We start from the raw sequence: 18725 nt of genomic DNA on the forward strand, positions 1-18725 counted from the left end.
ACCTAGATATTGCTATTGCTAGCTTCACTGCAAAGCTACTTTACAAATGGTGGAAGTCTGATGTGTGGCCCGCCTGGTCTGAAATACTGCTAACTACAAAAAGAGAAGCAGTTTTGGTGTCTGGCAAAATTATTTTAAAGAGCTGGAATGTCTGGAAAGTGTGTCTATCTGGTTTTTCATCTGTCTTCTGTGTGAGAGTGAATCGTTTAGTTGGTAAGAATGACTTCTGCCTGTAATCTCAATACCAATCATTTGTAAATCTACCAGCCCGAAATTTAATCTCACCATGTTACTAATGACTAAGATGGCTGTTCTGACTTACTCTGATGTTATCTGTGGGGAAATGTCATTAGGTAAGGCTTGTTCGCAAAAAAAAAAAAAAAAAGAATTTAGAAAGCAACTGGAGGCAAGATTGTGCAATCAATTCTTAAGGTCAATATAAGTCTTTTTATGGCAAGTGACCCAGGTAAGTTTGGCAAGTGACTTCAAATTTATCGTGTTTATGCATAGGTTAACTTACTGAATGGACATGAATGTGTTAGTTATTTGGCCCCTGTTTTTTCTACTTGTGACTTTATGGTTTCTTGGCCATAAGTCAATTAGGCCTATAGTGTTGAGCTCATTTGCATTTTTAAAATAGATTTTTCAAAGAAACTTGTAAAACAACTTTTCACTGTGTGAGGTTTGATTGTGATAGGAGTAAAGGAAAAAATAAGTCCATTAGGGGGTATTTTGGGCATATTCGATTAGTATATTGCTCATTTGCATATTCAAATTCATTTTCAAAGAAACTTCTAATACAATTTTTGTTACTTTTCATGGGTACTTTCATTGTGTAAAGTTTCATTTTGATAGGAGTAAAGAAAAAAAATAGCCCCATTGGGGTGTATTGTTGCCTGGCCTTATTGGCACACATCTCGGATTGATGAGAATTTAACATATTTCCTCAACTAGGATTTCTTAGGACTTTTAGTATGTTGTTCTGGACACCACATAGAAATGATCTAAGCTGCAAAAAATTATTTTACAATTAGTTCTATTTTTGTCTCCAAAATGAGTTACTTTGCCTGGACAAGTACTAATTCTACTTTTTCCCACCATTGACTGAATTTTCCAGCTATCCATGTTTTCACTGTTATACGGTAGGGGGCGCTATGACACATCTTCTTGTGCAGAATCTCCGGAATGGATCAAAACACAGGAGAAGAAGAAGCTGAAACAACTAGTGATAGAAGATTGTTCACTCAAATGTAAATTAACGTGATCATCAAACATTAAACAGCTTGTAAATCAAAACTGCTTAATGTTTCCAAATGAAATGAAGCGTAACCCATGAAGAGAAAACGACTGTGAAGCTTTGGGGGGGTTGGAATCGATCTACTCCCATCTGTGTTTTGATCACGTTTCTGAATCTGATCAAGGCGTAGTCTTTGACAAAAATGAGATTTTCTCATCTTTTTCGTTTAAAATGTTGCCTTTCTTTATGAAACTCACCAACATTCAAGTGTTGATAAAAAAGGATGCATGAAGCTAATAAAATGTTTTTAAAATTAAAGTACAGTTAAAGGTATTTTTCAAGTATAAAAAATAACATTTGAACATAGTAGTATAGGCCAACTGCAAGTGCAAAAATTGTAGACATAGTAGACATAGTAATTATATAAATAGTGTTAAGTTCACTTAAAGAAAACTTGTAGTATAAAACTACTAAACTAGTAGTTTACTGAGAGTATACTAAAAGAAAAATTGCAAGTATACTTGTAGTACGCCTACAAAACTAAACTAGTAGTTTACTGAGTATACTTCAAAGTTGCTACAAGTATTAAAATAGTAAACTACTAGTATACCCATAAGTTCACTTGCAGTACAAATGAGAAACGTAATTATGAACTAGTTGTGCACTTAAAGTTTACTACTGTTACACTTATAGTACAATTGAACATATACTTTTCTATAGGCTACTAAAAGTGGGCCAATTTAGTCCCAAGCGGTATTAAAATAGTACACTTACAAGTTTACTACTAGTACATATTGACATGTATGTATACAAATGTATACTTAAAAATATACTTGAACATTACTTAAGTATACTTCATAAAATGAACTTGAAGTATACTTCTTTTTCGTAAGGGTGGTCAATGGAGGTCAGCTTCAGTCTCAGGTTGGCTCAGCATCCACCCTGCTTCTATACTTTGTTTTTATGACAACTAGTGAAGAGAAGCCTCAGATACGTGGTCACACATAGGAAGGAGAAAGCGCATGGCCTTGTCGGAAAGCACAGAGTATTCACTGTGCTGTTTTATCCAACAATGTCTGCTTTTTTAAATGTTTCATCACAAGACAACTCTATTAAACTCTCCTGCTCACCAACAGTTAAGTCCTCTGACTCCATTTGAGAGGTGTCGATGTTGAAAGGGTTTCTCATCCAGCTTCTAGCTTCAGCTTCAGGCATCACTGGGAAATAATCACGGAACTGTTGTCTGTGTGACACAAGGTGTGCAGTGATGTTCTCCCTGATTCCATCATCAAGCGTCAGGTCATTGTCAGACAGAAAACTCTCCAAAGCAGGGAAAGCTGAAACATCACCTGTCTTGACTTTGATTTCAAATAACTCCAACTTTTTCAGCAGTGCATTGATTATGTGTCCTGCACGTCAAAGACATTGATGGAGAGTCCCTGTAGTCCCAAATTCAGTTTGTTTAAACATGAAAAAATGTCAGACAAGTATGCCAGCTGACTGAGCCACACATTATCCTCGAAAATGTGTGACAAGGGGAAATTTGTGTCCTGTAAGAACATCTGGACCTCTTTGTGCAATTCGAAAAGCCTCGAAAGTACCTTTCCTCTTGAATGCAACCTTACTTAAGTATGAAGCAAGAGTTGGACTCAAACTCACAGTGCTTTCAGATGGAGCAGCGTTTAAAGAGCCATACATCAATGACAAGCTGCGCATAAAAAAATTATCGCAGCCTTTGCGATTTCAAAATCGCAATAAGCCAGCTCGATTTAAGTGCGATTTCATGTAAAATGTGATTAATCGTGCAGCCCTATAGTGGACTTTGACTGCTTCAGTTCATCACGTTTTCATAAAAATAAAAAATAAATCCACTGGTTTGTCCTTAAGCACCATGTGTTTAGTCGCAAGATGCCGTTTGAGATGCAATGGTTTAACTTTGCAACATACCACACACTGTGCCCTGGGCTCTTTCTCTTTCCCGCTCCAAATAAATCCAAATTTGATGTAGTTCGAGTCATAATTTCTCACTGTTTTGTACCATTTGCTGCTGCTAGCACCTGTGCTCGGTTCACTCTCGTCCTCTTTAGTTCTTGTGCTTAAACATTCTCCTCCTGATCCACACTTCTCTTGCCTGATTGAAGCCACGATAGCAGTTTCGTTGAACTTTTCATCATTTTGCCACCTCCACCTCTTATCACAGCCTGTAGCAGCTACAGTAGCTAACAGTCGATGTCAGTTATGGCTACGGCTACCAGAAGCACCTGCAAACTTTTTAAAAGTATTTTAACATTAATTTATATTTAATTCAGTGATTCCTCTGCGTACCACAAGAGGGAGCCTGAGTACCTATTGGTACGTATACCACACTTTGAGAATCAGTGAAGATAAGTCTGTGGGAAAGCACGACCTGGTCATCAGGTTCCTGAAAGGCGCGAGGAGGTTGAATCCGCCTTGACCTCGCCTCATCCCCTCTTGGGACCTCTCTCTGGTCTTAACAGCCCTACAGAGAGCTCCCTTTGAGCCTTTGCAGTCAGTTGAGATTAAGATCCTGTCTCTTAAGACTGCGCTCCTGACTGCGCTCACTTCCATCAAGAGGGTCGGGGACCTGCAGGCGTTTTTGGTCAACAGAACCCAAACTTGGTCCTTTTAGGGACCAAGTGGTGAACTTTCAAGCACTGCCACTGGAGGAGACAGAACCAGCCGTTGCGTTGCTGTGTCCAGTTCACGCTTTGCGCTTGTACATGGACCGCACGCACATCTTTAGCACCTCAGAACAGCTCTTTGATTGCTATGGAAGACAGCAGAAGGGAAAGGCTGTCTCTAAGCAGTGGTTGGCCCACTGGATAGTGGATGTCATCATCTTGGCGTACCAGTCCCAAGGCCAGCAGTGCCCCCTTTGGGGTGAGAGGAGTGTTGCTCCACTCGGAGTGTTGCCCCCTCCTGGGCATTGGCGCATGACACCTCGCTGGCAGACATTTGTAGAGCTGCGGGTTGGGCGACACCTAAGACATTTTCAAGATTCTAAAATCTCCTACAATTTCTTCCTGTGTGTTGGCTACAAACAGGTAATATGCAGGGAGGCTGGCTTGGTGTCTCGCTTGCAGCGCCATTCCCATCTCAGGACGGGATATGAGCGCCAATCCGCTCCCCAGGCGAGTTCCCCGGCTGGCAAACCCTGGTTGGAGTTCCTCCAGCACCCTTCGGCAGTTTCACCTGTGATCCCAAAAGTGTATTCTTCCATGATACGGCTTCCCTATCGGTGAGTCCAAGTCTTTCCCTTGGCAGAGCCCACTCTGACGCCTTTGCTTGGTATTGACTCCACCATGACAAGGCAGGATCTACCACTGAGACCTCCCATATGTAGCATTGCGCAGTGGTTAGTCCATATGTGTAACTCCACATGTTACCTCCCTGCGGGCAGGGTATGGCCCCCATAGTATCCCTTTCCATTTGGAATAGCTATGCTTTTCAAGTGTTATCCAATAGTTTCACCGTATGGGAAAATAGGAGCAGCGATCGAGTGACGGGGTGACGGGGCTTACACGGGGTGCTAAAAGGCACAGCAGTTGTGGCGTTTTTCTTAGGGATCCCAATACATCAGTGATATACCGTTGTACGTGAATGAATAATAGGAAATGTCTGGGTTACTAATGTAACGCCCCGTCACCACTATCCCTGTGTCCACCGCTGAGCAACCGGGCACTGGCTCCTCAGCGAAAACTTAATGAGTAAGTCCCATACGCTTCCTTATATACTCACAGCATGGAGAGTGGTTTGCGATGCAAATCTCACTCGCCAGTCGCCAGTGTCCATTGGTTTGTTCTGTTACCACTTGAAGGTGTTTGGGCTCTCAGACAATATCCCAATACGTTAGTCAATGACGTAACGTCTCCGTTCCTTCCTTCAGGGACATTACATTACATTAGTATAGATGTTTGAATGAAAGCTGTCAGTAAATTTTTCTTGCTCATTCATTTTAACAATAAGTAAATACTAGTTAAAACATTTGGAATCCTCTCGAAACACTTATTTTCACCATTTTATTTACAGTACAGCTGATCAGAAACAGGCAACCAGGCGGAGAAGCTTGAACACGCAAGCATCCTGTGGGTCTCGCGCATCATGTTCATCAGCCTGGTTTAGAAAAGCACCTTGAGGTAAGCGTGGCTGATCATATGATGCATGCGGGCAGACCATCCTCAGTTGGGCGCTAAAACACTTGAAACCAGATAGTGTGATCATATACTGTTCCAAAGGATGTCAGGAAGGGGAAAAATACAGATGCTGCATTAACTGGGTTAAATATTTTTAACACGTTAAACTGAAAATACTAGGATAATTAGCCTAATTAATGACAGCCCTTAAAATATATAAAAAAAACACTGCTCTGGTTTTGGCTGCACATTGATAGATGTTGTGAACTGAATCTAAATCACAATTTTGAAAACTCAAATTGAATATGAAATAGAAATGTATCTTTTTTTTTTTTTTACCATGCAGCCATTGCTCGGTTCATCATTTTGGAAGTGGAATATTTAATTCTGTTGTAAGCAGATGCTGTATTTTTTTTTTTTTTTAAAGAGATCATAGCCTATACAGTAGGCCTATATGTTATAGTGAAATCTGGCTGCTGTGCTTTACTCTTTTGCATTTTTATTAGGCCTATGTGGCCATATAGGATGTGGTTAACATTCTGAGAAGGCGTCAACACACATCAGAGTAATTCTGTGAAAATTAGGTTGTGCACCAATTCCAGTAAACATGTGAACAACTAAAGCACAGGCTTAACTAAATGGTTTAAGAGATTAATTTCATAAAGTCAAAATACATTATTCGGTCTGTGTTACAATGTATTCTTGCTCCTGAGAATTAAGCCTAGAGAGTGGAATAAATGGAAAAACAATTATACAGTGACAGTACCCTCAATACACAACAACATGCAACACTGTGAGCATGATTTCAGAGTGTGAAAACATTGTCTATACCTGGGCCTGCTGAAAAAATGCTTAAAGGCTGTAATGTTGCAAAGGACCTCAGATTTCAAACTCGGGTTGCTTGCAGTGCAGCTTCTCTATAGGTCGGAGCATCACCACAAAACTATGCTTTGATGTAAATGAAAACATTTTCATTTTAAAACCTTTAATTATTGTTGTTGCTTTAAATGCTGTCGAGATAAAACTGACCTGTATTCAGAAATATTACAGCGCAAGTATAAATTAACCACTACACCAAATTACACCCAAAACCTATTATCATAGAACAGAAGATTGGAAACACAGGTAAAATCTGAATGTTTATTGAATGACACATGAATTTAACAGGTGAGTCTCTAGATTGCAGATCGCAATGATGATACTGGCATATTGTTTCCTGATGTATCAAGTCTTATCTTTTGCAGGTATTGAAGAGAATTGGCTGGAGGACTGATTCTGAAGACTGGCAGACAATGACACACAGAAGACTGAAAAAGGGACGGGGACGGTACACAGGTAAGTTATCCACTGGTCGGTGGACAGGATGACAGGACCCTGGTGAGTGTGTGAAGCAGGCTTAAAAGTGGAGCTGATGAAGGTGATAGATGGCAGGTGTGAATGATTGTGAAGTGTGTGCAGGTGTGAGCCAGGATTGATTATGGGAAATGTAGTGTGCTGAGGTGACTGGTCAGGGGCCTCATTTATAACCGTTGCGTATACGCACAAAACAGGCCCTGAAAGAGGCGTACGCCACTTCCGACTCATGAGTTGTAATTTATAAAAACAAACTTGACGGGAAAATTTGCGCACCTGCACGCAAACTCTGACCCATGCGTACGAACGTTTTGGAGATGGAGCAGTTTGGCGACACCGATGGTGAGCTGGAGTTAAATGTCTTTTTGGTCACTTTTAGACAGAAAATCTAAAGAAAATTAAACATATACAGAAAGATAATACAAATATAATTTCACTCACCAAGCCTGTCACTTGAAGCAAATATCCATCCCTTCTTAAATGTCCGCGCCAGCGAGCGCGTTGGGCCATTTAGTGAAACTGACGCAAATAACAGTTTAAATAAATAAAATAATGATTTAAACTATGTTTTACTTCTGATATAAACATTTAGATTAAATATGCCATTCAAATGAATGGAGTTAAACACTTAAACATTAAATCATTACTGAGAAGTTACAACATTTTTTATATTCAATCAATATAAATATTTGTTGGATGCGATGTTTTTGAACACTTTTCCTGTGGTGTGCTGCTGTGCTTTAATGTTTTAACCACAGAGATAATTGCTTATCATGATAATACCAGATTGTCTGAGAAAATAGTTTCGTGCAAATAATGCCCAAGGCCTATCTGTTTCCATTAAAAATATAAATCAATTAAAAATACAATTCGGCCAGTGGAAAAGATTGAGAAAAACTTTCTCTGAAATGTATTTTACACTATTTAATTTTGTTTAAAAAAACAAGGCAAGGATAGGCAACTACATGATTTATTAATGTAATGTGTCTTGTACCGTTAAACGTTATCACGTGGATGAATATATGCAAATGATATGCAGATTAGGATAGCCTGCCCTGCATCAAGTAAAACTAGACGTTGTAAGCTCCATTGTTAAGTGAATTCTGCGCAGATTATGGCGTACGAACGGTTTTATAAGTCTGAATATTTTTTGCCGTACGCCATTTTTGGCTTTCGGGCGCACGTACACTTTTAGTATGGATCCGACGCACAGTTTTATAAATGAGACCCCTGGTGACTGAGGATTGTGACACCTATAGCTGGTTGTTGAAAAAATCCTCACAAATATAGTGCTCTTACATGCAAGTTTGTTTGTTTGGTCAAAAATCATCTGTAAATAGTCTAAAATAGTCTAAACAACAAATCACTATGTATCACTAATTTATTTAGAACAGACAGAGAGCATCAGCTTACTGTTTATTACAGGGGAAAACAATTATAAAACTGAGTAGTAAAAGAGAAAATATTTTAATCAAAAATTGCTTTTACAGGCACTTTTAATATATATTGCATATGATGTTTAAAAAGTAGGTTATGTTTTTGTGGAGACAGCAAAAAGGGAAGAGAGAAAAAAAGTCAGGAAGCACTAAGATAAACGTGTTTCCTGAACATTTTCAGAAGTAATCCGACCACCATCTGATCTGGCCCAGACAACCCCCGAATAGACAGCACAGAGAGGAGAGGTATGAGATTTCTACTTCTACTGTTACTCTGATACAACTCAGTCTTTAAAAAATAGATTAGTGTTTTTTTTATATGTATATTTGAAAATGTTTAATATGTATTTTATATGTTGTTAAATATTTTTAAATGAAATATATATATACACACACAAAAGTTTCACTGCAGTATGATAATCTTTTGGTTTTGATATGAATTGCAACAAATATGAATATTTTCTCTATTTTCCATTCAGGCTTGATTCAAGTAATCAATTCCTTGTCTTTTTAATGACTCTAGCAAAACACTACTCTTTAAATGACTCTTTTTTTTTTTTTCTTTCTTTTTTTTTCCTTCAAACTCCACCTCTACCAAAAATACAATATAAAATACATATCTTGATGGAACATAACGGTAAAAATATTATTTTTCATAATTTTATATTATGTTTCATTGCATATGGCAACTTATGCAATGTAAATTTTCAGCACTTTCAGTTCCCTCTAGTTGTACTCTACTATTCCCATTTTTGCACCATAAAATTACCCAACATTTTTCATAACATATATATATATATTTTTTTTTAAACATTCAGGTTTACTAACCTGTCACAACTCAGAATTGCAAAGTGTTTTTGAGAAACTTTTGGATTAGGCTATGTCTGACCTCAGCAAATTGGGGATTTCAGTGTTTATTTTTAATCGAATTTAGTTTTATTTCTCTGTTGATGCAGCCTTCAGTTCCTTTGCAGTGGTTATACAAAAGTGTAGGATTCAGTTTCTGTGGTCTGACTTCTCGCTCTTTATCCCTCTTTTTTTCTCTATTGACATTTTCCCAAAAGACAGGAGAGACATATAGACAAGATAGCGTGAGAGACGAGTGAATCTCGTGCCCACTGTTTTACTTGTATGTCTCACTTCTCTGAAGAACATCATGAAGAACTTAACAGCATCCACAGACGACTATCCACCCGAGGTGAGTTATAGTTGGTATCAAAAAACTAGCAAGTAATTAAGAAAATAAAAAAATATTGAAAAGTCCTTTGCTCTGTTATACAGTACACAGATTATGACTACGGTAACAGTTCTGACGGAGGCGTTGTCCATGGTGATGCAGAACCCTGCAGTCTGAAGGAAACATGGGAGTTTCTTGGTCGCTTTGCCCCTATAGCTTACATCCTAGTCTTTATCCTGGCCCTAGTTGGTAACGTTCTAGTGCTGTGTGTGATCCGCCGCTATCGGCAGTCTCGACACAGTCCCTGCTCCTTCTCACTGACAGACACCTTCCTGCTCCATTTGGCCATCTCTGACCTCCTTCTGGCAGTCACGTTGCCATTTTTCGCTATCGAGTGGATCAACGGGTGGGTGTTTGGCGTGTTCATGTGTAAATTAGCTGGAACGGTGTTCTCGCTGAATGTCTATTGTGGCGTGCTATTCCTGGCCTGCATCAGCTTTGACCGATACTTGGCAATCGTACATGCCATCAATATCAGCTGGAGACGCAAGACCTGCCACGCTCAGCTGGCCTGCGCCATCATCTGGGTCGTCTGCTTTGGATTGTCCATGGTGGACATGCTCTACCGTGATGTGGTGGAAATATACGGAATGAATAGGTGGATGTGCCTGATAGTGTATACACAAGAGAGCTTCGAGCAATGGCAGATCGGCATGCAGCTGGTTAGCTTGATCCTTGGATTCATACTTCCCCTACTGGTCATGCTGTATTGCTACCTTCACATTTTCAAAGCACTGTGCCACGCCACGCGCAGGCAGAAACGGCGCTCTCTGAGGCTCATCGTCTCATTGGTTATTGTGTTTGTGGTCAGTTGGGCACCTTATAATGCCCTGCGGCTTACCGACAGCCTGCAGACGCTCGGGGTCATTGCCAAAAGCTGTGGGTTGATAAAAGTGCTGGATGTAGGCGTTCTGGTGACTGAAAGCCTGGGGCTGGCACATTGTGCTTTAAATCCACTACTCTACGGCCTTGTGGGGGTAAAGTTCCGTCGTGAGCTCGCCCATATGTGCAAGGCTGCTTTAGGACCCCAGGGCTGCCTCGGATTAGCAGGATGGGCAAACGGTCGGGGGTCAACCATCCGCAGGCCTACTGGATCATTCAGCTCAGTTGACAGTGAGAATACCTCGTACTTCTCTGTCATGGCCTGAAAGAGAGCAAATGACATGAACAAGAGGAGAAGTGATGGCTGTTTTTATTTGGAATTGGAAAGGAACCACGATTTCAGTTTGTATAGTCTGAACCTTTTCATGTTCTCATTTTCAAAAACATGGCATTATCTAATACATCAGCACATTTATTTTAACATCCATTTGATAGAGGAGACTTTGTCATCAATTTAAAAAAAAAATTTTTTTGTAAAATGCTGTTGATTTTGTTACATCAGCAATTCTGCTTTTTCGTGGCGGTTGTAACAACGAGAGTGAATCATCTCAAGTTGTCTGGGTTTAGTGTTACAAAAAAGGAACTGAAAACATGGTTTCAGACTCCACATCCTCTTTCTTTATTTTTCATTTTTTATACATACTATTAACAAGTAATACTGTATCATCATATTGAGCTTTGTTTATCTTTTTATTAATCTTTTTTTTTTTAAAAGTAGATCAACATGACAGGATGTCTTCTCCTTATGTAATTTTCGTAAAACAGTTTTATTGGTATTTTTGTACTGTGCTGCCTCCTCTGATAAAGTGTAGGTTTCATTAAAATTGTAATAAAGATTTGTGTGACTCACTTCTTTTATTATCCTTGTTCAGCTGTAGATTGGGAGGATGTTATACTCTGAAGGTGTATTTTATTCTGAGAATGACTGCAGCCACAAAGGAAACAGAGCTAGGTGTGATTTTTGTTTTGTTTCAATGCAAGTAAAATGACCTCTTTTAGAGAGCATTGTGTACGTATTTATATTTACTACTAGTACAATTTTCAAAATTAAATAAATGTACATTTTTTTTACATGAAAACATTATATATGAGTATACCTAAGAACATAAGGATTAGTTAGCTAAAAGGAAGTCTGGAGATTCTTAAGCACCGCGCGGCTGAGAGTATTTATCTGCTGAGCTAGCTCTGAAGTTTCCTTCTGTGGCTGTTAGTTAATGTCAGTTGGATATGCTAACCACCCAAACTGAACCCGTTATAGCAAGTAGCATGGCTCATCGTCATCGCAGTGACATTAACGTAAGCCTGTTTGGCTATTAAATAAAATGGGCCCTAATGAGTCATCACACCCGAATTTCCTGATTCAATAGGGAAAATGGCAGACAGAAAACTGCAGTCTTTATACTTTTTTTTTTTTTTTTTTTTTTTTTTTTTTGCTGAATAAGTGTTACTAAGTATTGCTGAGTTTTGCCATTAAATTAATAAAGCCAATAGTTTGCTCTTCCTTAACTTCTACTGTATGAATATGAGATGAAATGACCCAAAACCTTTCTGTATTTTTTTTAAATGCTACCTTGTCAGCTGTTTAAATATCCATTTATGTAGGCGTATATGTAACCATTTTTGCATATTGTACTGTATAATTTGTATGTGAATAAAAACATTTATGAATATTGTTTTTTATTGTCCTCATTTCATATTTTTTTATCTTTTGCTGACAAACTTTATTTTTTGTTTTTTATTTTTTTTTATTGTCAATAGCCTCGAATGCTCCAAAAAAAAAAAAAGGTCCACCCAATATAGCCGTAGTACGGAGCCAGGTGTTGTGCCGAATTTTGACCCCCTGCCAAATTATTACCCCCCTCGTTGAAGTCAGTACCGATTGCCTAATCCTAACCCCACCCCTAATCCTAACCCCACCCCCACAACTAATCCTAAACCTACCAATACTAGGGGGGTAATAATTTGGCAGGAGTCAAAATTCGGCACCTCTGGGGAAAAAAAAAAACAATCCGTGGCGACGGTTTTGCAATCCGTCCTCTCAGTTTATAAACCGTACTCACGAATTGTTCCCTCGGTTTAACAAATCGTGCCCACGGATTAATAAACCGTACCCACGAGTTTCTAATCCGCGCTCTCAGATTTGTAAACCGTGCCTTCAGTTTTTGCAATCTGGGGGAGACCGGGGACAGTTGCAACAGGGGATGGTTGCAACATGTCATTTTTCTCCAATCAGAAACAAGCTAGAGTGATGATACTCACACTGAACATGCACAGTTAGACCCTCCCCCCACCAAAAATACAGTAGACATATTCAACATCTGCTGCTGCATTTATTGAACAAAACTTGTTTTGGAGGTATGAAAGTAAATTTTTTCAAGAGATATATTTTTGTCATACTGTCCTGAAATTTTGTATGAATTAATCAAAACTTACTTAGTTTGAATTATTGTTTTGTTGACTTGTAAGTGACATGGTTAGCATGTGTCAAAGTCAGTGTGTCTAGCAGGAATATGATGTCCTGTCATGGCTGATAGGGTTGGGGACGGTTGCAACAAGTTATAAATTGCATGTTTAATAAAAGTTTGTTGCATTGCAAATTGTTCAATTCTCCCTGTCTGACACTGAAATATGGAGAGATTGAATAGCATCTGTAACACCTGCACACTGAATCTATGTAGGCCTATGTTCTACACATGAACAAACAAAACTCAATAACTGTTATTTGATAAATATGACTAAATAAATAAATTATAGTCTACAATAATATTATTGAAATAAATAATACTATAATATTATAGTAGGCCTAAAACAGTTAATATTTTCAGAATTCTATGCTCATTGAGACAAAAAGCTAAAGTTAATTAATGAAATGTAAGGTATTTTTAACATGTTGCAACCGTCCCTGGTTTGTGTTGCAACCGTCCCCTGGGTCGGGGTCAGTTGCAACATCTGACTTCTTCCATTCAAATAAATACTGTGAACGATATGTCATATATTATCATCTTTAAATGGTATGGGTAATTAGCAGACAGATGCAAGTTTAATATATACAAATTTGGTTGGTCTAGTCCAAATAGTCTCTGAGTAACTGAGAGAAATGCAAAAAGTGTTGCAACTGTCCCCGGTCTCCCCCTACCCACAAATTCATAAACCGTGCCCACGCTTTCGCAATCCGTTCCCACGGGTTTGTAAACTGTACTCACGGATTTGTTGTGGCTCGCCCTCGTTTTAGAAGAACATCAGGAGACCGTTGTTAACGAATCATTTTATATTGTTTTATTGAATATTAAGTGGAATCAAATTGTCTTGCGTCTGCATGTTTAAAGTGATTCACAACTACCCATCTATTTGACAAATTCACAAATGTGCGTCACTAGGCTACATTTAAACTAATAATAGCCTACAATACAACTTGTGTGTGTAAAATCCAGAATCACATGAATGTGTAGCATTTTGTACAAATAGAGACATAGTTGGTAATATAAAATCTCCATTTTTTATTAATGTAGGCTAGGTCAGAATTTGTGCATGCAACAAGTAAGATGTGCATTTGTGGACCAGTGGACCAAGTGATTTGATTCATTTGGATATTGAGACTTTCATTTCGCCGGTTTAGCTTTGCACGATCCACACACAGCTGTTTGAGAAAACCTGCTATACTGCCATCTAGTGGTAGCAGGTTTTCTCAACAGCACCGTAATCGAGCGTTCGTCCCCATATAAGACGTCTAATGTGAGTGATACTCTTGATACTCTTGACTTCTGTCACAACACTACCTGCTGTGAAAGAATTCTCGTTTTTATGCTTAACTTTATTTAGACTTTTTCCAACTATTATTATTTAGTTTAGTATTTCTTTTTTAAATAATTTTGAAGTGCCATTTTGCAGTAAACTGTTCAGATTGCATATCTAAAAAAGTCATTTTATTTTATTATTTATTAAATAAATAAAAATGAAATTGGTCAAAAATGACCTAACAGACTAGGAGGCCTAAAATAAAACTGGAAACACCCCTAAGCTATTTTCTTCACTGTAGTGTATAGACCATATACTGTAAGTCACTTTATAATAACTCATTAAATCATTGATTGCATAACAAACCATTAAAACATGTAAATATGCTGAAAATATTGCCATGCCAGTATTTTAAAGAAACCGGAAATAATTTTAACACGAGACACTTGTTGACTGTTATGACTTCTACAGTATATATAAATATAACACTTATGAAACAATTCTTTACAGTTACTATTGTAAAACAGGCTTGGATTCAATTAGTCTTCAACATGCTCCAGAAATGTAGGCTTATGTGTGCCATGTATGCATAAATGTAAACACTTACAGCAGTAGCTCTACAACAAAGCAACTCTGATCCACTTTCCTGAAGAGTTTAGCTTCAACCCCGATTACACTCAGACACAGCTTTCTAATCCTGAAGATATTGATTAGATCAAGTGTGTTTGATTAGATTGGAGCTAAATTCTGTAGGACAGTAGTGGACCTTGAGGGCCATATGTCTTTCTGTATGCTTCTCCTAAGTGCATCAACAAGAGGTTTGGAGAATAGATGGATGCTTCACGGTTTGAGTAATAATGTACAAGTGGAAAATAAATTATTTTGTTTTTGTTAGGCAAAAAAACTAAAATATTCCTTGTCAGAGGTCAGCTCTCCAGCCACCACTACACGTGGAGAATATTTAATACAATTCAGCTGCATTTTAGATCATAAAAACACTAGAGGGAGCACTACATCTGTAATACACTTCAAAACACATCAGTAGTACAGTTAGAGTGTATTAGTGTAACTTTTGTCTTTGCAAACAGTGGGGAAATAAAGTTTAAGAGACAAAAACTGTTCTTTATGATGTTATTTATCATCTTTGTCATCTTGCTGCAGCATTGATAAACATCTGGACCAAAATTGCCACCCATCGCTTGGGTCAAGTCAAGACAAGATTGATTGTACTAAATCACCGGGTGCATTTGATGAACATTTTTAAATTATACTTTTTCATTTTTGTCCTATGAAGATGCTCATGTCAATGTTTATTTACTGATATCTTATTTGATGGATCAGTTGGGTAAAGCTTGATGGCACTGAATATTGAACTGATCATCATCAGAGTTGGTGGTAGTGAACAGGATGCTCTGAAAACATAAATGAGAACATGTATGACATGTATGTAACTTTTATTTATTGAGGTTTTTACTGTACTGTACTGTAAGTTTAAATGTTCCAAGAAAGAAATTCAAACTGGTTTATAATGATATTAGGGTAATTAGAACATTAAAGAAAAAAGAAAGTAAAAAAAAGTAAACAGGACTCCAATTAAACTATGATTTGTATAAGTGGATTGGTTGTGGATTGGTTGTTTATTCAAATAGTTTTGTTGTGATATATGACAGACATTTTCATTGTGCATTACATATGAAGTTTAAATACGTTTCAGATGTAAGAAATAAACGTAATACCTGGTCCAAATAAGAGACGGCAAGTTTTGTAATTTTTTTTTAGCGCAGATAGGGATCACACACACTCATATAAATCATATTTTAAAAACATATTTTTATTTGCAATGATTATATTAAAAGCAATAATAAGAAATTCATGTACCAACAGCTAATGGGCCTAACGAACAGCGTTGTCATCCTGTCTGCTCTTTATGTCTGGCATGGCATGGTCAGAGAGGTGGAACTTTTCTTGTTTGTCGCGACCACACACACATCCCTCCAGTCTTCCAGCCCGTAGCCCACTCATGCCCCAGAGCTCAGTCACAAGTCCTCTCCGGGGGACAGAGCTCAGCCACAGGCCCAGTCCAGAACATGAGTCTGATACGGAGTCTGCTCAAGCCCCAGAACTGTACCCAAGAGTATACAATGCTGTCATTGATGGCTACAGCCATATTGTGTGTGTGGGGGGGTAGCACGCATCTCTGTATCACCTCACAAGATTTTTTTTGGGAGGGGATGGGGTGCTATCCGTCCCTGGCCACAGAGGCTGAGTCAAGATCCCTTGTCAAGGCCACGGAGGCGGCACATTCCTGGTTCCCTGCTACTGGCACCTCCCTGGCTCCTGTATCACCTCTGTCACCCTGGAGGTTTGTCTGTTTGACCCAGTTTTCCAGTGTGTTTAATTGATCCCGTTCACCTGTTGTCCTGTTAATTACCTTAGCTCTTTTGTTTGCTCTGTGTATTTAAGCCCTCAGTTTTGTTAGTTCCTGGGGCCTGTTTCAGAAAGGAGGTTAAGTGAAAACTCTGAGTATGTTAACCCTAAAAATGAGGGAAACTCTGAGTTTTCTGTTTCAGAATGGGAGGTATGTTAAACCTGAGAAAGCAGAGTAAGTCAAGCCTGTTTCTGAAAGAGAGGTAACTTATACTCAGAGTTACCATGGTAACTAACTCTGTGAACCTAACCTGGTCGGGAGCAGGTTTTCTTCGGTAAACCCAGAGTTTCTTTCGGTCTCCTCCCCTTTTTTAAAGTGGAAGTGGTGTTTAAACACCTCATTCATTCTTTCAGTACATTTTTATTAATAAAATTAATATTTTATTAATAAATAAAATATTGCTATTTTTACTGCTGTTTTTTTTTTTTTTTTTTTTTTTAAATAAGATGAAGTCTATATAACTCCTTAACTGGCAACTGAAAATACAGAAGTAGATTAGAGTTGCATAATGTAGTTCTAAACAAATTCTACAGAATTAAACTGTGGCATTTACTGAAAATCACTGAACTGTTCATCTGTGCAACAGAAGTTGATGGACCGTCCTCCTGCTGTTCTTCCACACTCTGGGGGCGCGGGGGAGAGATAAGAATACCCGTTTATACTTAGATTTAAACTTAGATTCTATAGGCTACTCCACATAAAAATGTGAAAAAATCTGAATGTGTAGATTGTTTGATGTGTAGACACATAATATTATTATACATTGCCACTGTATGCCTCTCTGTGGCAGCAGAAACTCTTTATCCCCATGTGATGAGCATTTGGTTGAGTACACTTTATAACACTATTTGTCATAATTTCTGGTGTATTGAGTATAGGCGACTTACAACTGCCTGGGGTTCTGTTGGGACAGGAGGCTCCAAAAGACAGATATCAGATCTATTGGTCCAACAAAAATCCTAGCCCAAAGTAAAATAAATGGAAATATCAAAAATAGCCTATATAAAAAATAACACATATGTAAACCTCTTACATTTTATGAAGGCCCTTGTATCTTCGGGAGTGACTGGCTCTGAAGTCCGTCCAGGAATTCCCTCAGCCAAAAATGCTGCTGCACTGCTAGACACTGGATGCTTTAGTTATTTAATATGTCAAATGTTTGTAAAGTCAGGTAGCCTACACCCATGATATGCTCAAGCCTTACTTGACTGAATTATGTTTTTATATTTAATTTTCAGCTGCTACCATGTTCTTTTAATGTCTGCAGGATTGCACATGAAAATTAAAATTAGGTTGAATAACATACTGTTCTTCCAGTTTCACCTCTGATATTATAACAGTTGGGTAAGTTACTTGTATTACTAACTACAAATGACATCTTCAACAGTGTAATTAGATTAATGTAATAATGACTATCTATAGAATTTATTGGTCTACTTATTACTAATTACTAAATCCCATGTCAACCTTAAACACTTGAACAATACAAGGAGAGACAAGAAACAGCACTTTTAATGCTTTCAAATAAACAATATACAATTGCATGAATTATTCTTGAATTGACCAAAGTGTGTAGAGGGAGAAGGTTACATTAAAAATATAACTTTTAAAAATGTATGTTAAATAGCCTATACAGAATTCTTCTATAGTCTAATACAATTACATCAGATTTAACTTTAAATTACAGAAGAATTAAGAGTAATCCCTTTAATTAAATTACAGTATTTAGATTACTTGGTAATTAATTACACCCATCACTGTATAACAGTAATTAAAATGTAAACTTATAAACTAAATAATGTTCGTACTCTCCATATGCTTGCAGAAGCTCATTCTGCTGGTGAGAAATATGCAGACCTCTTTTTGTCTGGCGCTGTTGCCATGGTGACTCATAATATCTGTGCTCCATTGATAATGGCTTTTTATAGTTGTGGTGCACGCGCTTAACTCAGAGTCAGTCAACTCAGAGTTGATTGAACTAACTAATTTCAGCTGTTCTGAAACCAAAAACTCAGAGTTTCCCATCTCAGGGTAAGTCAACTCAGAGTTCAAGTTTTAACTCAGAGTTGGTTGAACCTCCTTATTGAAACAGGCCCCTGGTCCGGTGTTGTTTGTTATAGTTCGATTCAGTATCTCCAAGTTATCTCCTGCATGTTTTCCTTGTTTGAGGTTACAATTAAAGACAATTTTGTTTACTCCTTTGTCATGAGCTTCACTACAGCCACCATTTCTGTGACAGATAATTGCTGCTTGCAGCTATATT

The 18725-nt window shown here is 38.0% G+C and overlaps 1 protein-coding gene across 1 annotated transcript; it reads left to right on the forward strand.

The window, feature by feature from the left end:
- Positions 1 to 8361: 8361 nt before the first annotated feature.
- cxcr3.2 (chemokine (C-X-C motif) receptor 3, tandem duplicate 2) lies at positions 8362 to 11974 on the forward strand. The gene is made up of 3 exons (XM_079894041.1): positions 8362 to 8426; positions 9245 to 9378; positions 9462 to 11974. Exons 2-3 carry the CDS (start codon positions 9337 to 9339, stop codon positions 10563 to 10565), a joined length of 1146 nt encoding a protein of 381 aa, XP_079750167.1. The 5' UTR covers positions 8362 to 8426; positions 9245 to 9336; the 3' UTR covers positions 10566 to 11974.
- The last annotated feature ends 6751 nt before the right edge of the window (positions 11975 to 18725 follow it).

The sequence above is a fragment of the Squalius cephalus genome, assembly GCF_949319135.1.
Source record: "Squalius cephalus genome assembly, chromosome: 15".
Lineage (NCBI taxonomy): Eukaryota > Metazoa > Chordata > Actinopteri > Cypriniformes > Leuciscidae > Squalius > Squalius cephalus.

Bases quoted from the DNA above. Each gene is read 5' to 3' on its own strand.
- cxcr3.2 (XM_079894041.1), top strand. From the start codon at position 9,337: ATGAAGAACTTAACAGCATCCACAGACGACTATCCACCCGAG. The intron at 9,379-9,461 runs GTGAGTTATAGT...TCTGTTATACAG, and splicing joins CAGACGACTATCCACCCGAG to TACACAGATTATGACTACGG.